General features: G+C 48.7%; 8 protein-coding genes across 8 annotated transcripts; 3 read left to right on the top strand and 5 right to left on the bottom strand.

Annotated features, from left to right (window-relative positions):
- Positions 1 to 684: 684 nt before the first annotated feature.
- FSUBG_11691 (uncharacterized protein) lies at positions 685 to 1,784 on the bottom strand (the record flags this gene model as incomplete). The annotated part of the gene is made up of 2 exons (XM_036676400.1): positions 685 to 1,426; positions 1,480 to 1,784. 2 exons carry the CDS (start codon positions 1,782 to 1,784, stop codon positions 685 to 687), a joined length of 1,047 nt encoding a protein of 348 aa, XP_036532819.1.
- Positions 1,785 to 2,466: 682 nt separating this feature from the next.
- FSUBG_11690 (muramidase) lies at positions 2,467 to 4,742 on the bottom strand (the record flags this gene model as incomplete). Its single annotated transcript, XM_036676399.1, has 3 exons — positions 2,467 to 4,033; positions 4,081 to 4,290; positions 4,351 to 4,742. 3 exons carry the CDS (start codon positions 4,740 to 4,742, stop codon positions 2,467 to 2,469), a joined length of 2,169 nt encoding a protein of 722 aa, XP_036532818.1.
- A 1,098-nt stretch (positions 4,743 to 5,840) lies between these two features.
- FSUBG_11689 (glycosyl hydrolases family 18) lies at positions 5,841 to 11,745 on the top strand (the record flags this gene model as incomplete). The annotated part of the gene is made up of 9 exons (XM_036676397.1): positions 5,841 to 6,169; positions 6,249 to 6,392; positions 6,469 to 7,210; positions 7,264 to 7,429; positions 7,481 to 7,883; positions 7,934 to 8,146; positions 8,207 to 8,568; positions 8,624 to 9,791; positions 9,840 to 11,745. 9 exons carry the CDS (start codon positions 5,841 to 5,843, stop codon positions 11,743 to 11,745), a joined length of 5,433 nt encoding a protein of 1,810 aa, XP_036532817.1.
- A 121-nt stretch (positions 11,746 to 11,866) lies between these two features.
- FSUBG_11688 (d-aminoacylase) lies at positions 11,867 to 13,471 on the bottom strand (the record flags this gene model as incomplete). The annotated part of the gene is made up of 1 exon (XM_036676396.1): positions 11,867 to 13,471. One exon carries the CDS (start codon positions 13,469 to 13,471, stop codon positions 11,867 to 11,869), a length of 1,605 nt encoding a protein of 534 aa, XP_036532816.1.
- A 1,568-nt stretch (positions 13,472 to 15,039) lies between these two features.
- FSUBG_11687 (uncharacterized protein) lies at positions 15,040 to 18,952 on the top strand (the record flags this gene model as incomplete). The annotated part of the gene is made up of 7 exons (XM_036676395.1): positions 15,040 to 15,558; positions 15,616 to 15,841; positions 15,892 to 16,512; positions 16,574 to 17,138; positions 17,212 to 18,315; positions 18,709 to 18,803; positions 18,861 to 18,952. 7 exons carry the CDS (start codon positions 15,040 to 15,042, stop codon positions 18,950 to 18,952), a joined length of 3,222 nt encoding a protein of 1,073 aa, XP_036532815.1.
- Positions 18,953 to 19,135: 183 nt separating this feature from the next.
- FSUBG_11686 (kinase-like domain protein) lies at positions 19,136 to 19,849 on the bottom strand (the record flags this gene model as incomplete). The annotated part of the gene is made up of 1 exon (XM_036676394.1): positions 19,136 to 19,849. The coding sequence occupies one exon, from the start codon at positions 19,847 to 19,849 to the stop codon at positions 19,136 to 19,138; it is 714 nt and encodes a 237-aa protein (XP_036532814.1).
- A 1,567-nt stretch (positions 19,850 to 21,416) lies between these two features.
- On the top strand, positions 21,417 to 22,195 carry FSUBG_11685 (pyroglutamyl peptidase type I; the record flags this gene model as incomplete). The annotated part of the gene is made up of 3 exons (XM_036676393.1): positions 21,417 to 21,464; positions 21,559 to 21,838; positions 21,951 to 22,195. The coding sequence occupies 3 exons, from the start codon at positions 21,417 to 21,419 to the stop codon at positions 22,193 to 22,195; spliced, it is 573 nt and encodes a 190-aa protein (XP_036532813.1).
- A 115-nt stretch (positions 22,196 to 22,310) lies between these two features.
- Positions 22,311 to 23,159, bottom strand: FSUBG_11684 (uncharacterized protein; the record flags this gene model as incomplete). The annotated part of the gene is made up of 1 exon (XM_036676392.1): positions 22,311 to 23,159. One exon carries the CDS (start codon positions 23,157 to 23,159, stop codon positions 22,311 to 22,313), a length of 849 nt encoding a protein of 282 aa, XP_036532812.1.
- Between the last annotated feature and the right edge of the window lie 312 nt (positions 23,160 to 23,471).

Here is a 23,471-nt window from a genome sequence, read left to right as displayed (position 1 = left end):
ACGAGGTCCTGATATGGACCGAAAAACGTTCCAGCTCCTATATGAATGTCTTACCATGACGCTGCCAGCTTTTGGCCTCTTTCCAATGCTTTAGGTATTGACTGTCTGACATAAGAGGAAATATTTAGTATAAGAACGATTTCAATATGTGCTTTCAAAAATGACTAGAGTATGTACGACCTGTTTGTTGATAAACAAGAAGCTCGTCAGAGGCGTGTTCAGAGCGTGTTCCAGTAAAACCAAGTCACCATAGACACATCTAACAACGATGAGTGGGCGCTGGGGACGCGATACTAACTGTTTCACCGTCGCAAGGCTTCGTGTAACACGCCAATCAGCACTACCGTACAAACTTAGAAAATTGAGTGGCTTCCGTAGATTCGAGCTAATATAATTATTTGACCAATTGTAAGATATTAGATTGATATTTACGACGTAACCTATCGGCTATTTTAGATAATACTCTAAATCTCACGAGTGAATGACGCCCTGCGATCTGCTGGATACACTATGTTTCGTTGAGACAGTTCGGCAGAGCTCGGAGCATAATTTTTGGCCCTATCACATTCACTCAGCTTATCACTTCAATACTTTACTACCTTTTCTATCACATACTAAAGCTCCAATCTTTTTTGTTCATGTGATGCGTATTGAGAGGTTCTATAAGTGATAACCAACTGAGGTCTACTCTTCATCTTCCGGAACAAAATTGGCTTCGAGTTGGCGATGAATACTGTCAGCGTCAAAACCCTCGAGTTCATCCCCTCTGACAGTCCACCCTCGTCCTTCAACAAACGCTTTTACATCACTCTGAAGCTCTTCAATATCCTCGTACTCAAATTTCCAGCATTTATGGAGAATCCTTCCCATGAACTCGTCTTCAAGATCAGGCATCCAATCCTCCTCGGTCATCAAGCGTTCAGTCTCGCCCCAACCCCTTCCCAATCCATCACCTGGAAGTTCAGAGGTCATGAACTGATATACTAACCTACCAAACATAAACATATCAGTTTTTGACGTTGGCACTTGCACCGCCCGCGTGAGAGGAAGATATTCTGGCGAAAACTCGATACCACTGAAGAAAGAGCCGGGGAAATTCCAACCATTGCTGGGATCAGTAAAGTCAGAGCCGAGAAATCCTGCTAGCGCCATCGATAGAGAGCCTGCACTGATCCAGCAGTTTGTCTCGATGAGCTCTCCGTAAGCGATACCGCGAGAGTGGACTAGTGAGAGCCCTGATAGTAGGTGCAAGCTCCACTGGTATGCCAGAGGTCGGAACTCTCGCTTGATCCGGGACGCGGGAGGTGCAGTATCTGCTTGAGCCGCGTAAACTTGAGAGCCATAGTTCTGTATAAAAGTCCAAAAAGAGCCATATGACGGCTTCTTGAGAATAGGAAGACCTGTCCAGGCGTCTTGACCGATAACACTGGTACATCCAGTTAGCAAGAGCCGTGAGGACGATCGCTCTTAATGACCTACGGTACGATTCTCGGATGCTCTTGGCCAATCATGTTGTAAGCATAAGACGTTTTGAAGCAGTCGAAAGCTTCTGTGTCCTCTCGCCACAAAGCATCTGGGTCGTCGGCTTGATTTTCAACCCAGAATCGGGAGCTGGGTATAAAGATGACAGATTCAGCATCCCTTGAGTAAACATGAGTGTCCCCAATATCTATCGGCCATCGGAGATGACGACCTTGAGGGTCAGTCAATGGGACAGTCCGAGGACCCGTTGCAGTGCGATAGTAGGTTCCCAGCTGGGCCTTATTGCGTACACCTCGAGCCATTGTGAAATATGATGAAAAGAGATGCTAGGTTCTGCTCGCGAGGGGCGGATGTTGAGGTTGATGAGTTACGGTTGGCTGCATTCCCAATTTCCATTGTTTTACTCGCAAGGGCACCCGGAATGTTTATCCGGGCCGACGCATGCTGTACTGTTGTGTTCTCCAAGTTTTCCCACGTGCCCCCGCTGGTAAGTACTACTTTATCCACAATAGCCCACCAGCCCAGTCCTATCATATTTCACGGCCATTCAAATCGTTTGATTGACAGAGATGAGCGTTCTGGCTAGTCTACAACAGGCACAGAGCAACACAAGACACACAAGGATTTACCTATGTACAGTACAGTCATCGGTAGGGGTAAGCATCAAGATCTGCAAGCTGCATCACAGCTGAATCTCAAGGTTTACTAGTGCGAAGGGAGTTCCTCAATCAGCGAACGGTCGTACCAACTGAGTTCACAGACATCATTAGACGTTCGGGTAAGAAGACATGAACTGATTCGTGTCAGTGGGGCTAGAAATGAGATGAATGTGTGATGAGTCTTTCTCCACTGTGACAACGTCTAGGTGTGCCTTAGTGTTGCTTGGCAGGGAGCAAAAGGTTGTTCAGACTAAGATAAGCAGTGGAGGCCTGGACCCGTAGCTTCGAGGCGCACGGAAAAGCAACCCGAGTCAAAATTAAATGTCTAATTACAGAGTCCATACTGCTTTTGGCATCCGTTTCCACAATTATCTGTTGCTGTTCCGCAGTAGCCGTATTGCGAGCAACAGTTCCCAAACTGTGACCCTTCACAAGTGTAGCCCTTCTCTCCACCGCAGGTCCCATCAGGGCTGATCTTTTCACTCCCTGCATCACACTTACCAAACTTTGACTGGCATCCACCGCCACAGTAGGGCGATGAATCGCCACAATATCCACTAGAGGAGCAGCAATCCCCAAACGCAGAACCCAAGCATGTTTTGCCTTTTGTGCCTCCACATGTCCCATCTGTACTGACGTCAGTTGGCTGGGCAGCACTGCTACTTGCTTTAGACGATGTTGTTGAAGTGGGCGTTGAAGACGTGGTCGGCGCTGGACCCTCGTCATAGCCATACAGGTCCTCAATGGTCTCGTGGCAGTAAAACGTTCCCAGAGTGTAACCGCTGCAATCCTCTTTGAGAGAAGGGTTATACCGGTACATTTTCTCCATTGTCATCCTGCTGTGCCCCAACTGACTCGCGCAATCAAAGTATCCCATGAACCACCGCGTGCAGTTGGCGATCTCGCCAGCCGCCCGAGGAGATGGAGGAACTCGGGGTTTCTTTGGCACAGGCGTTGGGCTTGCGAGCTGCATGCAATATGAGACAAATGGAGAGATTGTACACGGGAAATCGTAGGTGGGCGACACTGCATCTGGCTCATTTTGATCCAAGCTCGGGTTCCAGAGGAAGAACTGCTCAAGGTCTAGCTCGTAGCCGAGAGCTGCATCGAGACAAGGGATAGGACTGCCGGCATATGTCTCGTTCCACCAAAGATACTCCCAGCAATCCTCGCGAGTGCCGTTTGCCAGAGGCACATATGGGCCGTCGCGAGGAAACTTTTCCCAGTAAGGAACTTCGGTGGACTCTTGCGGTTCAATTGTCCACTCGTCCTCTTCAGGTCCATAACCGAGGTAGTCGGCGATGTCGCCCACGGGAGCAACGCAGTAAGAGGTCCTGAGCCATAGATTCGTGCAGTTTTGCCAGATCATGGGATTCAAGAAGATGAGGTCATCGAGGGAAATGCTATACTTGAGACCGATGGTACCGCAGTCATCGCCGGCAGTGACATTGTGAAAAAGTCCACAATTTGTTTTCGTGTCTGGTGCAATATTGTCTGGAACTGTAGCGGGAGTGTCAAATCCAGCCGAGTCCTCGTTCTCGGGCACTTTGTAATCTCCCAGCGGATTCGAGATGCAGATTGTCTGATTGACATAGGAAGAGACGTTGTCGCAATAGCCGTTGATAAAGGGATTCCAGGATCTGAGTTTGGCTCTGGAGAGGCCGGTATCTGACTGAATACTCTCGCAAGTGTCACCACTCTTAACAACATATACATCGCACTGGTTGCGAATACATAGTTTTCCTGATGACGGAAAGTCGCTGACAAGGGAGTCAAGCCTGTTGGCTGTGGCTAAATCGTGCGTCGAGACCTTTTGAGATTTGGAAACACTGAGGAATGTATCCCCAGATTTGATTGTGTACTCGGAGCTACAGCTTATTGTTGCCGTTGGACTGGTAATGTTAGTAAAAGGCTGGGTAATCTTCTGCACCAAACTTACGATGAAACAATCAAGGGCTGATATGTCTGCGTAGGTTGTTTCTTGTAGCCGCAGCTCGAACTGGCGGAAGCGTAGATGGCCTTTTGATCGGCAGTATCTTCTGACAGTGGCGATTGAGCATTATGCCACAAGATGAGCTTGTAGCATTCATCACAGAGAGATGCGTCAGCGGGAGCGCTTTGGAACCACGTATTGCAGTACTGTCCATTTCTATCATTTTGACCATGTTAGATGTGATGTAAAAATGGAGAAGATATATGAGTTACTGACCCTTTTCGGAGGCATGCCCGCTCAACATAGTAGATTGCTTGTTCCATCAGATACGAAGGTTTCCACAAGGCTCCATCCACACGATCCTCGTAGGTGACCTCCGAGCCGCATGTTGTTTTGACTGAATCTCGCAAGTCGGCCAAGCTTCCTAAGCAGCTGCCCTGACAGAGCTCTTTTATCTGAGCGGTATCAAGGTCCATATCCCAGTCAAAGTACAACTGCCCTAGTATGAAAGGGCAGGACACTTTGGTGTTGATTGCTGCGACGCAAGCATCGCTAGCACCGTTGAGCATGGAACCATCAATTTCACCAAGTGAAAAGAGACCCTCTCCATACACCGACGGTAACGTGGCCCAGGCGATTAACGCCGACCATGACCAAAGGCGACGCATCTTGTTGTGCGATAGCGAAAGTGCCGTACGTCTTTGGAGAGATTGTAAAAAATGGTATGAAGCTCAGGAGAGTAAGCGAGAACTGGATAATAGTGCTTTTTTTTTTTTTTTTTTTTCTTTCTTTCGGTATATACTAAAGAGCCGAACAGCGAGATTCAGTTTGCATCACGCACGGCATTCACGCTTTACCAACCGTGTCTACTGCCCGAATAATAACTCACTTGTCTCCAGGAGCTGAACAGGAAAACGCCGAGATTAGGGAGGGGCGAGAAAAAGGCCTCGGGCCGCCGGGCTCTTGGCATATATCTCCACAACGACTCCTCGGTTGATCGACGAGTCGCCGTTGTTGGTGGTTGATCCAGGAACGTTTGAATCGGAGATAGGAAAGGGACTTCCGTAGGGAGTAAAGATGTGCTACAACGTATCATGCGCAGGTCCAAGAGCTGATTTACCTAATGCCAATGCGCACTTCGGCAGCACGCACAGATAAATCCCAAGAGTATTGCCAATTCGGTACAAGTATTGACTCCATTGTGTTGGCGCTAGAACAAACATACTGGGGCACAGTTTCAACCTTTTACTACTAACCCGCTTATCGCCCTGATCATCCCTTTGCCAGCTTCAGCCCCAGCCGAGTTGCGGGTCACTTCTGGTTTGTCGCTTCATCCGATTCGACTGTTGGTTCCAACACAGCAAGACTCTCAATGATACTCGTTCTCCCTGACATTTTAGTACGGCCATGAAAATTTCTCATCCAGGATCATGCGCGACTCATTTCAGACGATAAGCTATGGGTCCCTTGTTATGATCTGATGGAGGTGGAACTTCCGTCTTCCAGGTAAATTGGAAGACGAAACTCTGACTTGGTAGCCCCTGGAGAGACCTCGAGCCGGACTGTCTAGGATGTGGACCTGGTCTGGAGAGCTGAGTAGCCTGCAACGATGATAAACTCAAGTGATTCCTGTCCCATAGGCCATAGGCTTAACGAGTAAACAACTATAGTTCTACATACATTCATTCATTTTGACATTGATTTCATTCACCTACTTATCGGAATACTTCTGTGTCTCGCTGTCACTGAAGTGGCCGTAACAAGCCATGCGTTTTCTCGCCAGCCAGATGCGATTATTTCTTTTGTTTCCCTTGTTTTTAGACCTCTCCGTTGGTCACCGTCACTCTCATTCCCGCTTTCACATCCGTGGGAAGCATGCCCGTGCTAGTGATTCTGATTCACCTCTGAGGCACATTGAGGATGAATCTGTATCCCTCGCTGCCATTCCTATGAACCATGAGATCCTCCCCAGGGAGCTTACTGTACTATCCGAGTCCGGTCAAATATCCAACGCTGCAACATCTGGCGATTACACTTGTGGCCCTGAGAAGCCGTGCGGTAATGGGGCTTGTTGTGGCGAGAGCGGATGGTGCGGGTGAGTTACAAGACAAGCAGAGGAGGAGGTTCTTCCTCGCGATGTACACTGCGGATGACTGACTAGTCTTGATTTAAAGATACGAGCCCAAGTATTGCGGCAAAGGTTGCCAGTCCAACTGCGATGCCAAGGCCGAATGCGGGAAGTATGCTTCTCCGACGGGCAAGAAGTGCCCTTTGAACGTCTGTTGTAGTGAATATGGATTCTGCGGAACTACTGAAGAGTAAGTTACGGTCCTTTCCAGATTTTCTTCCAATGGTGGTACTATTGAATGGCTGAAACTGATTGCAACTTGGTAGCTTCTGCAAGAAAGGCTGCCAGTCTGACTGCGAGCAACCCAAGCCATCCGCTTCCAAGTCTAATGTACAACAGAAGGTCATCGCCTACTGGGAGGCCTGGAATGGGAACAAACCCTGCGGTCATATGTCTCCAGACGAAATCCCAGTCCACGACATCACCCATCTCATCTTCTCATTTGGTTTCGTATCACCCGACGATTTTCGCATCACTAACATGCCCGATGTCAAGCCCAGTCTCTTCACACAAGTTACAGACCTCAAGGACAAGAACCCCAACTTGAGCATCATGATCGCACTGGGTGGATGGACTCATAATGACCCAGGCAAGTACCAGAAAGTCTTCAGCGACATGGTCTCTACCCGAGCCAATCGACAGACATTCATCAAGAACCTACTTGGCTTTCTAAGTCAATATGGATTTGATGGTGTTGACTTTGATTGGGAGTATCCCGGTGCCAAAGACCGCGGCGGGAAAGATACTGATGGTAAGAACTTCACTCAATTTCTCAAAGAGCTCCAGGCTGCTATGCGCTCGGCCGGTCGACATTATCTGGTAACCTACACTGCCCCGACCTCTTATTGGTATTTGAGACACTTTGATCTCAAGGCCATGAACAACTACGTGGACTGGATCAACCTCATGTCTTACGATCTTCATGGAATTTGGGATCGAGATAATCCCATCGGCAATCAAATTCTCGGCCACACAAATATCACCGAGATTGACCTTGCTCTCGACCTAGTATGTGTTCATTCCACTCCGCACAGGACCACCAACTAACATCACTTGCCCAGTTTTGGCGTAACGACATACCCCCAAGTGACATTGTTCTTGGCATCGGCTTGTACGGGCGGTCTTTCAAGCTGGAGAACCCTGCTTGTTGGAAGCCTGGATGCCGCTTTAGTGACCCGGGAGATAAGGGCAAGTGCACAGATACGGCAGGCTTCCTATCTTATAGAGGTAAGTAGACAGTTTTATCATTTGACAATAGTGCAGGCTGACCTTATGCAGAAATCATGGATCTCATCAGAGACAGCAAGGCCAAGCCCGTCTACGACAGGGATGCAAAAGTGAACTACATGGTCTATGGGCAGAACAACTGGATCTCCTACGACGATGAACGGACTTTCAAGGACAAAATTGACTTTGCCAACAAACGAGGACTCAACGGGCTGATGATGTGGGCAATTGATCTTGATGACTCCAGGCGATCCGCCCTGAATGCAATCACTGGGCGAAAAAACTTCCTCGAGGGGAATGCGGCATTCGGTATTGGTCTCAGTACCAAGAAGTCCGAAGAAGCGGGATATTCGTCAGATGACTCAACCCAATGTCGAGTCACGGATTGTGGCGGCGCTTGCTCCGATGGAGAAAGAACCGTTGGGCGTACAAACAGTCTTGACAAGAAGGAGGAGTAGGTTTATCGGCAGAGGAATTGAACACTTGAATAACAGATGGTTTTAGATGCGGTGATAAACCTTCCAATGCTCGGTCTATTTGCTGTCCATCGTGGGCCAGTATTACCAGTGCTGAATGCTACTGGGATCGAGGGAGAGGTGGACTCTCCGGCGATTGTGCTGGGAAGTGCAATCCAGGCGAACTGAAGCTCTTTGCAGATCAAAGAGGTTGGAAAGGTGATCTTGAGAGCGGCGGGTGGAACGGCAAATATTGCTCACGGTATGTACTTACTCACTAGTAGCACCAAAGGATGTGAGATGCTGACCTTTCTTTGATTAGGGGATCTCAAGTTTTCTGCTGTAACATTGGCAACATGGAACAGTACATGGACATCTGCACCTGGACCAAGTGCGGTGGCACCTGTCCCAGCGACAAGCAATATGTTCTGACTGTAGACTCGGGAGGTCCTGCTGATGAGAACGAGAGATGTAGCGACGACTTTGTCAACGGTGCCTTTGATGACGATGCTCAGGACCCCGATAAAGGTCAGAAGAGTCGCCGCAAGCTCTGTTGCCCTAAGAAGGATTCGTTCTCCAACTGCAGCTGGCGGTCTGCCAATGTTTGTTCGAGGCAATGCGACAACGGTCAGATCACTCTGGATCTCGATCCTCAAGGCATGGGGGGTGCATATTGTGGGAACGGTAAGAATACACTCGATTCCCTCAAGTTCAGTGCACAAGATTAACCATCTTTCAGGACGGCAGAAGGCCTTCTGCTGCGATGCTCCTGGCAGAAGCAATCAGCCATTCCTCCCTGTCAACCTGGACAAGCTCTTTCCACCGGAGCTACTACCGCCACCAGATTCAGTTCCGCAGTTCGAGCTCATCACCTTCGGAAAGGGTTCTCGAAACAGCCAACCCGACAAGGCCGGCATTGCTTTCTTCCTTCTTGCAGGCTCTGACACTGGCCTCGCCTCTATGTCCAAGCGTGACAATCCCAACCTTGTCTTTCTCGACTGCCCTAAGGATATTCACTCTCAACCTGTCGGACAGGTTCAGACTGCGCGAGTTATTTGCCTCGGTCTCTTTGAGGAGTGCTTCGGTGTCGCAAAGGATGGAGTCGAGGGAACGGTCGTCCACATGCCATCAGATTGTGGTGCTGGCTCATACGCTCGAGCTGTTGCCCTCGTTCCTTCTCAGGACCAGTCGATCCCCACTCATCTGGCTCTCAGCAATCCATCTGCCGTGTACGACTTTTCTTTCGACTACGACATGGGATTGGTGCGTCGTGATGCTGGTCAATTCTCGATCCGGATCGACTATTCCAATGTCAAGGGCTATTGGAATGAAGTAGTAGACCTGTCAGGGAAGAGGAAGCGAGATCTCAAATCCCTTGTGGATAGATTCTACGCGGGCAACTCGCAAGACTGGTTCACTCAATTCGATAAAACCGACATCCAAGATTCCGAAGAGCTCAATGACAACAAAGTATCCGTTCTTAATCAGCTCATTTACTTTGACTCCCAAATGTGCGATGTGGACAGCGGCGACAAAGAGGGTCAAGGCTTCTCCATCACACTCGAGGGCTCAGCTAAAGCGAGGTTCTTTTACGGATTTTCTATGATTGCGACCTGGACACCTGGGAGCAAACTCAAGGTTCACCAATCAGCCGGGTTCCTTCACGTCGATGGTGATACAAAGGCCGAGTTCACGGTGGCTGGCATTGGCAAATTGGACTCGTCGCAGAAAACAGAAAAGGGGCCAGTCACATACAGCGAGGCTACAGAGTCTCTAGGTGGACATGGGCTGTGGCATGGCTGGGCCAACTTCCGGCCTTATAAGCAAGAGAGCGTCGAGTTTAACACAAGAAACTCGCAAGGGACTGCGGTGTCTCTAAATGGCTATTTGAGTGCGAAGGTGGTAGCGTGAGTACATTGTGTCCGTCTGCATCGATCACGACTAACATCTATTAGTTTATGGGGTAGCCAAAATGTTCATTTCCCGGAGGGCAGAAAGTCTATCAAGATTTCTGAGCCCCTGGTTAGCAGCAAAAGCGCATTGACGCCACTGTCCAAGCCAGGCCCCGAATCAGAGATCACCGTTGCCGCCATCACCAAGTTTGGCCTAGACGTGGACCTTTCATTTGGAATGCCATATACTGCCGCTATAGACGGCGCTTTGCCTGACATCTCCGTTTCACAGGATGTCTCAGCCACGTTTATATGGAAAGAAGAAGATGGCGAGGTCTGTCTGGATACCTATGCTGGCCAGACACAGAAAGCCAAATTGATTTCAGGGTCCTATGTTGGCTGGGGCGACGACTACGAGCACCTTTTCCTGCAGCAAGACACTCGCGTCGGAAGTCAGCGATGTTTCGGAAAGTCCTCCCATAAGTCGCGATCTTACCAGCTTGGTCCTTCTAATGAAGGCCTCGTTGACAATAAGGACGATGAAGAGGAGCCAGAATGTGACAAGGAGGATGTCCTCTGCATCCGTACCAAGAAGAAGACTAAACGGCAAAACAACTCTACCCCAGACAATTACGACTTTAGCGGCTATGGTGTCATACGAAAGGCTAGTGAGCTTTCTGATAAGTCAATCGACGACTGGGTGCGGAAGAAGCAACGAGTCACCTGTGAGCCTTGCGGTTCTTGTATTATTACCGAGGAGGGTGAGAAGAATAGCTGTTGCTCGTGCGTCTGGCTCCCACCGCCCCCCGACCCTGACGAAGATGACCATCCTGATCTCGGAAGCATGCCGTTGCCTGGGGGTCCTCTCATTCCTGGGGTTCCTGAGAAACGGGAAATGGAGTTTGGAGGCTCCAATGATGCAAACAATCACCTCTTTCCCCGTCAGGCCGCCCAGCCCGCCCCGCCTAGACTCACGGAGAAAGCCAAGTGGGTCAAGTTTTGGACCATACCAGGTGACCCCATACCTTTCGAAGTCGGAACATATAAGTATCCCTCATATCCAGACTACTACTCAGACCCAGAGGGCAAAAGAAATATTCCATTTGATGGCAACTCCAAGCTTAGCAATATCAAAATGTACTATCACAACAGCACCTCAATCTGCACTTCTTTCGATATCCAGAAAGCTCCCGGGTACGATGAGATATGGAAATATGATAGGCAGGATCCATATGGTCCATACAAGAAGGGCGTCTTATACCATCAGCACTACGATACCGAACACATTCTCGAAGGCCAGACAATCAGCCGGTTCTTTGCTACATGGCTGCCGAGCCACAAATACTCCAATCGTTGGACCGAAAAATGGGTCTTCACAGAGTATAGTGAGTGGGAGAACAAGCAGACCAAGAAGCAGAATGCCTTTATCCATTTGGTAGTAGACGAACTTGGCTCGAGTATTCACTACGATCGACTTGCCGTCTTCCTCAGCAACTCGAACCGCATGAAGGGCGCGCTCTTTGGAGGTATCAGTACCACAACTACGGCCACATTCGCTCAGCTCGAAGCCGGGGCCGAGCAGCTGTTGCATGTCCGCGAGCTAGGCTTTGTCTTTGGCTACATGGGCCGCGATGACATCTGGGACGCGTTCTGTGATTCTTACAACGGTATCTTGGACTTGATGGAGATATTTGACGCGTGGTATCTCAAGGAATCTAAGAGCACTAGCGACCTGGCTGCACAATGGGTTAGTTTCATCAGAAGTGAGCTAGACATGGTGGTGAGGCAAGCTCACAACGACGTTAAGCGCTTCTACGGGCAAAAGAAGCCGGCTGGTAAGAGATACGAAGATTTTTGGGAGGTTATCATGAAGGGCCCTACTGCAGAGATGACAAAGGTCAAGCTGAACAAGATTGGCAAGTGTAAGAAGCTGCCAGCTTCATCAGTGCCTGCCTGGAAATTTCCTTAAATGGCTATTTTGTATTTCATGGCTATCTCATAGATCGGTTGTCTGAGACTGGTCAATAATTTTGGAGTCTAATACGAGAATCTAATAGACGATGGGGATGACTGCCGCCTATAAGATTCAATCATTCTGGTGACTTTGTATAAATCGTTGGTGGGAGCTCACTGCCAGGAACCCAGATCAGCTTGTTGATCGTGGAAGATTCACTGGCCCCGAATTTGACCTTCCAGAACGTTGCGCCTTGGTCGCTCCCAACCCATCGACCTCTGCTCACTAGTTCATCTCGAGGTTGAAGCCATGTGAACGTATCCTCATGATAGTGAGCCAGCTCAAACATTTCTGTTTCCAGACCTTGCATAAGCCAGTACAAATTATCTCCGACAAGTTTGATATCAATCATAAATATGTGCAAGTCGTCCCAATAGGTACCGACATACTCTGTGAGTGGCTTTGGTGATGTTCCCCCTTTCTTACCCTTCTCCAGTTCGTCCACCACTCGGGGGTACCATTTGAGATTCTCAGCAACAGCCGCCTCTGCCAGCCCAACAAAGTCGGTTCTGAGCTCTGAAGGTCCGTTGACAATCTCTTCAATGATCAGCTGACCAATCCAGTCCGCTGCATCATTAAGCGCGAGTGAGTTGGTAAGGACCACGATCACAGTCTCCGTCTCGGGCAAAAGGGCAACAAAGGTGAGTGAGCCAGGAAGGCTTCCCTGATGGAACAGAACGAGACTGGAGGTGCCTCTACCAATGGCAGGCATGCCTTGGGGGAGTAGTGCGGGGTTGAGGCCGATCTGTCCCAAGCGGCCTGGCAGCTGAACCCTTCCCCATCCAAATGCATACGAGGCCTCGTGCTGTGATGGCTGGTCAAATGGAATCTTTGCAGACATGATATGGTTCAGTTGCTTGAGGGGTGAGGCATCGTCGAGGGTAACACTCTCACCAAACTGGGAATTGAAACCTTTGATGAAGCTGCTGTATAATTTGACCAGGTCTTTGACTGACGAACGTGCCCCACCGCTAGCAGCCCCGTATCCACCATCGCCCATCCTGAGAAACTCGATGGGGACTGTGGATGCATCGTCGAGAGCGTTGTAGCATACGTCTACATCGTCAACACTCTCTGAGGGCGTCTGGAAGGAGGTCCTTTCCATCCCAAGAGGGTCCAGAAGACGGCTTTGCATGAAGTCGAAGTAGGACTGTCCGCTGACTTGTTCAATAACAGAGCCAGCCAGTTCGTAGTGGAGGTTGTTGTATCCAAATTGGGAGCGGAATTGACGTATGAGAGGTCTGTTGTTGATATATTTCATGACGTCTTCAGACCTGAGGAGAATGTTACCTGCAGTGCCAAGAATGACATTATCACCCCAGCCCATCCCAGTACGATGACAAAGAACGTCCGTTATGGTAGTGTTGTTATGAAGCACAGGATTCACGGAGCGGAAGTCGGGTAGGATGTCCTTGATGAGGCTATCCCATGATACCCGCTTCTCCTCAACAAGGAGACCAAGTGCTGCGGCAGTGATGGCCTTGGTCAAAGAACAAATTGGGAAGATTGTATCTTCGGTGACAGGGAGCTTTTTCTCAACGTCGCGAAAGCCATGGTTGTCGTAGAATATCGGACTGTCCTTGGTCATTACGCCAATTGCCACACCTGGAGTGCCCGCGATGGCCATCAAGCGCTCAATAGAATGCGACAGACGGCGAAGTCTGACCGTAATATCAGTCATTTTTTGGTTGATGTTGCCTGCGCAAAAGAAATGTTAGCAAGAGAGTGGTGTAAGCGTCGTTGCAGTTGATAAAGTCTGTGCATAATAAAGTGTAGAATCGCCGTACTCAATCCTGTAGGCCACGGAAGGCCAAATGCAAGAACAAAATTCCAATACAGAGGAATAGTTAGAAACAAAATGCTCACTGCTACGAGCAGTTTGACTCTTAACGGCATGCGCTCCATCTCTGAACTAGGCATCCCACACCGCGGGACGTTGAAATGAGCGATGAAGGTTGGACCGATTGATGACTGAGAGTTAAATTGTCACGTTCCTTAAGAACTTCATAAATCAAAACGGGCGACATCCGACAGTCCTGGCCCGGTGTGCATTTCAATTGTGAAAGAGATGAGTTTGCAAATAGTGCTGAGGGAGCCAAGAAGAGAGAAGAGAAAACAGGGCTTGCCTTCGCTTGCTGTGGCTTAATTGGCCGCCAGGGATTTCGATATGACTTGATGTGCTTTCGGTCTCGCTTTCAGTAATGGACAGGAGGGCAAGGTAGGCGGGCGTCCTCACGTATGAGGCAAAAAGGTTCAGCAGCAATAATGGTGATGGCGGTGAAGAAACGAGAGGCTCATGGTTGATTAAGATCATGTAGGGAGGCTCAGGGTGTTACCAACTAAACTCAGTCGTCTAATCCACATGGCCGCCGTTCAAAACCGGAGAGCAAGACGAGAGCAACTGTGACGGCCGCTTGTGAATGACAAATGGTTGGGTTGTCCTGGCAGCCAACTGAGGGGTAAGCAATTTGTGTAACTGTGACACGTCACCATTCGGTACCCAGAGCTATCAGCTTGCAGGCATCAAAAACACGGGACGGAATCACTATTGAAATTGCTTGGGAGGTGAATGGTGTGAGTGGAGACGGGGACTCTCGCTTGCTGGCCTTGTGAAACATTTAAAGTACTCAACATAAATCTGCAACCCTTACGGTATTCGCATTTCTCGGGTTGCCAGCAATAAACGGCTGCTAAACATAAACGATAAGGCATAGATACTGTTAGCAGCTGCTTGTCTACTATGATCCTAGTAGGGGCGTCTGGTGGGTTCAGAAGAGCCAGGTTGCGAGTTACTGAGAGGGCATGAGCTTGCTCAGAGATGTGATTTGTGACCAAAACCTGCGGCGCTACATATTCACGTCCTGGCATGGATATCTCGCCAAAAAAAGCTGTCCTATAAATGGACTAGCAACTTGCCACTATTCCCAGCCGAAAAGCGAGAGCTGACAGCGCTTGGACCCGAACCTTTCAGTTCGCTAGATCTGAGCCCGACAGAATGGCCAGGTGTTTTGGGTCGCCCCGAAAGCGTTCCAAGGGGCTCCCCCCTTTCAACTTCCTCTCTCTAGGGCCTATTGGTTTTCTTTGAGTGTGTAGGCGACGGACTTCAAAACGTTAAACGCCCAAGACAATTCCACCTTATTGACTTTGTTGATTCCCATCTGCCTTAGTAAAGACACATCCCCTTCTGTTCTCCTGGTTTATCTCTGAGTCACTGACCCACTAAGGACCTTTAGCAACAGCATGCCAAACATGGAGAAATCTGCGCTATCTAGTGCAGAGGACGAAAAGAGACCTGGGCCTTCGACCAAACACTCCGACAGTTCGACAGTTGTCGATGGCCTTGACTCCGAATCTTCCACAAAACTAGTCGTGCCAAGTGAAACCGTCTGGGACGAGTTATTTCCACAGAAGAAAGCTGAAATTGCTTCTGTCATACAAGAGGTTCATCAAAAGCTATGGTCTACCAGACTCTCGAATCTGAAGGGGGGAGTGACAGGCCGGCAGCCGAAAGAGAAGATCATGAGTATTGATGAGGCTCTTGACCGAGTGACAAACACTGAGTCGTTCGTCAAAGAGGTCTCGGCTTTCCTCAAACATTTCTCTAAAGAAAAAGAAAAAGATCCCAACTGGTTCCAGAGACAGCTGAGCCGACTTCGCCGGGGAGTCGAGCGGAAAAATGAATTCCAGAATGGGATATCATCCGCTGTCCAGATCGACCCTACTGGTATCGCCTGTTTGTCCTGGGGCCTCCTCTTGATTGCCATTCAGGTCTGACCCACATTCTGCATCATCAATAGTGCATACAGCAACTTACTGTTTATATAGTACTCATGTGTCTACGCCGAGTCTTCTGACATGTTTGATCGTGTGTTAAACACACTCTCAGGTGTCCACGACAATTTCGAAAGCCTCGAGGTAGATGTTAAAGCTTACAGCTCAGCCCCAGAACTACGTACCCTTCTATTCCGCCTTTTCGATGGCTACATCAAGCTTTGTCTTGCTGCAATCAAATACTCAACAAACCTTGCGCCGGGGTTTCATCAGTCCCGAGGTTTGTTCACAACCTATCGAGCGTCTTTCAGTGCTAATATCCCTATTTAGTAAGCAGAAAGCCAGAAGCAGAGATGAACGCTCTTAAAGACATGATCATCAAGACAACCCAGATGTTTGACCGCAAGACAACGCAGGTTAGTCGCGCAGTCGCCATGAACACTGGGCATACGGTGCTTGCAAAGATGAACGAGCAAGCATTAACAGCTTCCGAGTATCACGAACGGTCAATGGCCGCTACGGAAGGACAAACCAGCACTCTCCTCACCGCCCTCGCCAGACTCCAGCCCTCAGGTCCAGAGCCAATTGAGGAGTTCCAGCTTCCCGTTGACACACTCACCATGCCACGAAACACAAACTTTACGGGTCGCGACAAATTCATTTCGCAACTTCATTCCTTTCTTGTTTCGGGTAACCAAAATGTCAACAAGCCGGCATCTTGCTGCCTATTGGGAATTGGAGGTATGGGAAAGACCGAGACAGCTCTCGAGTTTGCTTTCAAATACCAACAACACTGGACCGCGGGCATCTTTTGGGTGGCTGCTGACCATAACCAAGAGATGGAGTTACTCAGAACATACAACGAAATTGGCCTATCTCTGGGAATTGTATCGTCGGAAGAATTCGATGACAGAAACCTGGGCAAAGTCAAGAACTGGCTTCAAAAGACAGGTAAGGCATTACATCAGCCACCGAGTATTACCAGCTTGCTGACTTTAGTCCACTACTTTAGATAAACGATGGCTCATCATCTTCGACAGCTTTACACCTTCTGGAGAAGGAATCGATTGGAGGCGAAACATGGAAAGGATCTGGCCTTCCAAAACCAAGGCTGCTGGTTGCTCTATCATCGTCACCTCTCAGACGGAATTACCATCCAAGTATGTGGAAAAGACCATCCCAATGGAACCATTGGGAGGGGACGAGGGGCTGCAGCTCTTGCTTCCAGACGAGGAGCTCAAGCAACTCAAAGAATCCGACAGAGATGTCGCTTTGGAAATCGTCAATGAGCTTGGCGGATCTCCCCTGTTTCTTAATCTCGCCCGAGAGTTTAGGGGAGATACAATCCCTCTCCAGAGCTACTTGGACCAGATCCGCGGTGACAGCAACCTTCCCTTGGCCAAGTCCCATGCGGACGAAATTGACAAAGATTGGAGATACTCCAAAGCTGCTTTCAAGGCCATTGACTTATCCCTCCCTCATGTTGGCACGGGTCTAAGAGACCTTCTTGATGAACTCGCCTTCATGTATGACGAGGACATAAGCGAGTTTATACTCAACAGTCAATTATCGGCCCAGTAAGTCGCAACTGCTCATTCAGATAAATGCATAGTTAGGCGCAGTGCTAACGGGTCGCTACCTCAGATCCAGTCCGGAAACAAATAGGCAGTATCTTGAAAATGTCCACATGCTTGTAAAGGCAGGACTGGTCAAGGTCAATGCTGAAGTGTCACACGGAAAGAAGGCACATCGCAGCCTCAGAATCCATCGCGCAATTCAAGTGGCACTCTTGATTCAACTCAATAGCGATGTTGGTAGAAGAGAAGCTGCATTGAAGCGGGTAACGGGCCATCTACGTGCTAGCTACCCAGAGCCGTCGCCAATGCAGATACCTAGCGCTCTTGCATCCAATACACTGAGGCTTGTTTTGCCTCATGTGCTGAGCATGGTGAGGTGCTACGAGAGGGCCTTTCCCAAGCCAAGGGGTGACCTACAACTTGCACGACTTATTATCGGCTTCGGTGGGATGGACTGCTATGACCGTGGGTTGATACGCGAGTCATATGATCTTAACAACTCTGCCAAAATGGTTTTAGAGTCATTGGAGAAGGTTGAAAGGCTGGAGATTATCGACCCATACTGGAGCGATGCCCTGACAGTCCAGGGTCTTTGCACGGACTTTATGGGGCTAAACACAAGAGGGGAGGGCCTTGACGTCCGTACAAAGTGTATGGAGATACGGAAGCGCCACTTCCGCAGCATACCAGGTCGCAAGTTGCAGCATGAAAACGAGATTCGTCTTTACAACTGCTACACCGACTTGAGTTGCAGTTACCAGCAAACCAACGAGTTTGGCCTGGTGAAAGATCTGGTAAACCAATGTTACCAGAAGTACCTAGAATGGGGAACAGAGGAGGAAGGACCTTACGAATACTCAAAGTACTACAGTCAGTTGAGCCATGTCTTGATCTACGAGGGTAGAAACGACGAAGCAATTGAATATGCTGAGAGAGCATGTCATCTGGCCGAACTGTCCAGCCCGGAGACTAACCATCCTTGGCTGTACAAATTTCAGCATGCCAATATTATGTGGCGGCATGGAGACCGCAAAAAGGAAGCCTTTGAACTGATGAAAAGTCTCATCAAGGCTCATTCCCAGGGGCTGTCAGTATCCTACTCCGAAGTCCTGAATCTCGGTATGGAACAGAACCTGGGTATTATGGCCTACTACCTGGGTGAACTTGACATGGCCGAGTGAGTGTACCCCCCGCACATATGTTTTGTTTCGTGCAGCTAATACTTGGCAACAAACCAGATCTCAACTCCGTGGCTTGGCCATGCGTACACCGCTAATCCTTTTCAGATCAGAGTCCGAATGGCGCCGCCTTGAGGGTCAAAGATGTGTTCAAGGATCATGCCGATGAGCTTCTTTCTCGTCGATATAGAATCATCAAGTAGGTGCTCACCCTCTACGAAAGACATCGACTCTGACCTTGCTAACTTGTTAGCATCTGGAGACCGCTTCAAATCGTGCGCAATTGGCCTTTGGCCATTTGTGACTCACAAAGTGTCAACGCAGATGATCTTATACGTAATGACCTGGTACGTCGACGCTATATTGGCGAGTCGTAACTATGCATTACATAGCCCCAATCACCAATGGCATTACCTTTCGTCGCAAAAGCCACACGAGGTCACATTACTCAAGATTTTTGACTCTGATGTGAACGCGAGAACAAGATGTAAGTTGTGCAGCTCCCCCTATTCTCACGTTTATGATTATTCATATCAACGAACAGTCTCTCTACATTCTTCATTTCGCCTTGGTTATGCAGACCAGAGCCGCGAGAGCTTCGAGATCAGAGCACTGGTGTTTGACAAAGCAGCATGACTACCAATGCTCGATGTTTGGAATGGCCGGTTTCCTTTAACTATGTTTTGTACTATATATCTGTTCCGATCTTATTTCATCTTCTGCAAGCTATGAAATGCGACACGCCACAGAACCTTTCTGACATCGAAAGAATTACTTTAAATACCTCTCTAGGCCGCATAACTACCTTGAATACTGATTTTAATCAATCCAAGCAGCATACTGTCGCAAAGTTTTCAGCACATCTTCCAGCTTAGGTCTCTCAGCAAAGCGTAAGAGCTCACTGTATCCATTCTGATGACGCCCCTCCATGTGCCTGGCTTTCGCTGTCTCGTGAAACTCCATGTCACTCAGTCTGATGGATGCGAGCTCCTGGGCGGTTTTGATAATTTCGAGCGGTGATATATCTGCAACATAGTCACCTCTGCTGTTTCTCCTCTCGGTGAAAAATAAGTGACCTCTTTTCTGAACTCTGATATCGAGAGACTGAGTCTCAGGGTCGCCCAGAGTGCAGCTCTGAATCAGTTTCCGCAATCTCAAAGGAGTATTTCTGAACTCTGGGAACTGTGTAGTCACAGCTTTTGTGTAGTTCTCATCCAGGCCGTTCAATGTGTGACTGCAACCTTCAAACATACACCAGAGAACTTTTCCCAGAGCGAATACCATAGCACTCTCCTGCATCTCGGCCGTAAGATTTATCCATTCGTCATAGTAGCCGCGTGGGGGACTGGAATATAGTTCTTGACGATAAGTGCGTTGGGAAAGTGTAACCGACAGCAAAGTCTCATACTCCAATCTTTTTGATGCAGGAACGGCGTCGTCTCTGGCCAGTCTCTTCATCCATGAGGTATAGAGTATTTCTGGAGCACAAAGCGTATCCCAAGTGCCTCCTTGTTCCAGATCGATGAGAAGCATTTTTTCGTTTTCTGAAAAGCACACTAGAATATTATCGGGCTTCAGATCCGAATAGAACTTCGTTGGACTCTTTTTGATGTGTTGCAGGGCCCGAACTAGTTGGATTGCCAATCAACCTTGACCGACGGTGGTATTTCCGGGCGGGAGTCCAAGACATTCCCCAAGGTTTGCCCGCGAACATACTCCATCAGAAACCCAAGCACTTTGGTGCCATCATTGGTGGTTTCGCCAAAAGATACAATGAAAGCTGGTTTTCCAATGATGTTGTTGTGCTGTGAAATACTCATGAGCAACTTGATCTCGTGATAGATGCGGTTGATATTGCCCAGGTTTGTTTTGAGTACGTATAGCTTGTCTGTCAATCCATGAGGCAGGTGTACAATACAGACCGTCTTTGTCAGCTGTTCGACAAATCTCAAACGACTAACTGAAATGACAGGAGGCCATTCCTGCTGTGATATATTCCAACTAACTTGGAGGGAGTCAAGGATACTCAGCTGTTGATGCCAATCATTCCTAGCGACGAACCTAGGCTGGGATGATTCGGGGTTCAATTCAAGCCGTTGGAACACAATCAGAGACCCAAATGCAATGTTTCGATAAATTTCGTCTAAGAATGATTGATTCAATGACCAATAGTCGAGAGCTTGTACGAGATATTGGCAGATTCCAAGGTGCTGAAGCTCAGATCTTGGAGTGCAAATGACGCCGACCCAACCCAACCCTCTTCGAATCCTGAGAGGGTGCTCTGACTGACAGGGAATGAGGACATTAATGTACTTTACTGGAAGATCTGGAGCCATCTATATCGGAGCAGCGAAGAATACGCGACCCATGGAGCTGCACCCGTCAATCCTCCACCTGACTGTTGTCGGCTGGACATGAAGGCGATCAATCCTATTCTTGGGGTTCAGTAATGATGACTCCCATACAGGAGCCGACGTATTAGGGCATTTGGATAGTGCCTGATGCTCAGCTTCGCAAAACGCGACAAGCTGATTGCTCCTAGGATCACCCAAGAATGGCCCTCTGGGGCTTAAAAGAGGTTCAATACTTGTCACAAACTCCATAGTGTCCAGAAGTTGATCACGCAGGGTTTTGTAGTCCCTTCAAGTCATTTTATCGCGGGAACATGTCAGTCTTTTATGTACGGCGCCATTGACCCCTCGCCTATCCATGTTGCGGCCCTCAGCGTACCTACCAGTGAAACTTGTGAAACCTGGGATACGTCACCCGGCCCTTTGGGCTTACAGGGGGGTTGAAAAAGAAAACGATACTCTGGGCTCAAGTACCTACCTACAGGCATGGGTATACACCGGCCTATATGTGTCTGCTTGTTACTGGCGGATCGACGCCACCTGTCAGGTATTTCATCATCTTTACCGAGGCAGAGAGGGGTCATATAATGATGTACATTATTCTCTCCTCAACATCAATCTCACCTTTACATCCATCATCCCACGATTAATGACACGTCTCTTCACGGCTGAAAGCGGCGGGCTGACTGACTCATTGGCCGTAGCACGGGAACTCGTCGTTTCAGAGAGCAATCTTTCTCCGACCAAAAATGGCATCCGATAAAAGTACAATCAATGTCGTTGTTACTGGAAGTGGCGTAAGAACCTTATCACCATGTCCGTCGATAAGTTTCCGATTTTTAACAACAATAATAGCCATACGGTAACTACGATTTCAACACATCTGGCTAGATCCGCGATGAACTTCTGTCAGTGATATCACGTCCCAAGAAGCCCGACATAATAATACACCACTTTCCTATCAACTCGTCATGTTCGTATGAGTTCCATATCAAGACCAAGGATGAGATTTGGTCTGGCGAGTTTATTCCCGGACGTATCGACCTGGTACTGCACATGGGCATGCGATCAAGCTACCCTGGGTACTGTCTTGAGACTCGCGCCAGAAAGTCCGGTTATAAGCGCAATGGTAAAGACGGAACACCTTATCCCGTTGCCATGATTGAACCCGGTGGGCCCTGGGCAGAACTTCCGGACTATCTCTACTCAAACTTCAATATAGAAGAAATAAAGCGGTCGTTAAAAATAAGTCCCGGTAAGTAGCCGATACACTTAGTCCACAGAGAGGAAGGAGCTAATTTCATTTTATCTCAAGGATGCTAATATCAAGGTATCACAGAACGCTGGAGAGTACTTTTGCGAATTCGAGTTCTGGTCGTGTCTCGCAAGCGCATACCTCAAGCGTCAATGTCGCGATGTTATCTTCCTTCATGTTCCGAATGACAGGTCAGCTGAAGCTATTCAAAAAGGAGCCATGGTAGCTCAAGGTGTAATTCAAGCAGCTGTGGAAGAAATAGAGCGTCGGTGATCTTCCCTAGAAGCCTCCCGTTAGATAGATACAATGAGCTCAAACAACCATATGCCATCAGGAATATCAGCATACGCAAAGTCCCCAGTGAGACCGTCATATAAACGTATCGCATTCATCGAGAGGGTTCGCGACTCTGAGACAGCGCGTTAAGGCCGGCATACGAAGTAACAGCGAGCGCCACGATTCCCAAGCATATATCCCCAGTGTCCGAGATGCCGCTCGGAGATGGCTGACCCTTTCCTGCATCACGCGGAATGAGATTGAAAGTCTTGGAAACGGATGACCACGCTGTGGCTGCAGGCGCCACGATCGTATCCGCCATGCCGAAGCAGTATTCAAACGGCAGCCCAGTACTCCACGACAATAAGTATGTCAGACCAAGAGAATGCACCTCCATAAGCCGGTGACGTCTTCCAGACCCAAAGCATGGCAGCGTGAGTAGAATGAACCTGTAGACTGCGTGCGCAAAAATCCAGCTCTTGGAAGAAGCGGTGAAAATAAAGAGGTTGTCATGTAGCATGATAGTTTTCCACTGCACTTGATACCCTTGTAGAATAATCCAGGCGGAGAGAGAGATGCAAGCGACTTTGCAGCAAATGCCACGGAAGGTCCCTCCAGAAGGGGTCGCGACCATCATGAGAATATTGCCATAGACCGCAAAGTTGACGTAAATGGTGAACGCGTGTAGCCATTGCGCTTTGGTCGGTCTGCTAGCGACGATGAAAAGAAGGACGGAGCCGAGGCCGAGGGGCATCGTAGCCATTGTTTTGGCCATTTCGCCTTTGGTGGAGCTTCTATCGAAAAGGATGATAATGGCGCTGGTAGTGTAGACAATAGTGAGGAGAAAACCGGGTTTAGAGATGAGGCAGCGGTAGGCAAGGAAGAGTATGCCGCTGAGGGATGCATTGAAGGGGATGTCCACATACGGCTCTAATGCCGCATACAATGATAAAAGACTCATGGTGGTGCGCTACTATTGTTATTTAGCTTTGACCCAGTAACGACCAATAAATGGGATCCAGGTATTCCAATAACAGCCATAAAAGTATGAACAATAAAGTCTCTGGCCAGACTGAAGTCTCAGTAAACGCGCCACTATATTGAGCCCTTGAAACGCTTCAGGAGAAAGTGAGTGGCTTGGACAAGTCTCCGAAATTTAAATTCCCCCGCCTGTTCCGTGCTGCGTGCAAATGGAGGACCCATAAATACAAGGGTCGGAATTGATTAGTCAGTTCAAAGCAGCCGAAGACCTTTAGGGCAAGGTGTCTTTAAT

The sequence above is a fragment of the Fusarium subglutinans genome, assembly GCF_013396075.1.
Source record: "Fusarium subglutinans strain NRRL 66333 chromosome Unknown NRRL66333_c0000229, whole genome shotgun sequence".
Classification (NCBI taxonomy): Eukaryota; Fungi; Ascomycota; class Sordariomycetes; order Hypocreales; family Nectriaceae; genus Fusarium; species Fusarium subglutinans.
This window is presented reverse-complemented; position numbering and strand designations above follow the sequence as displayed.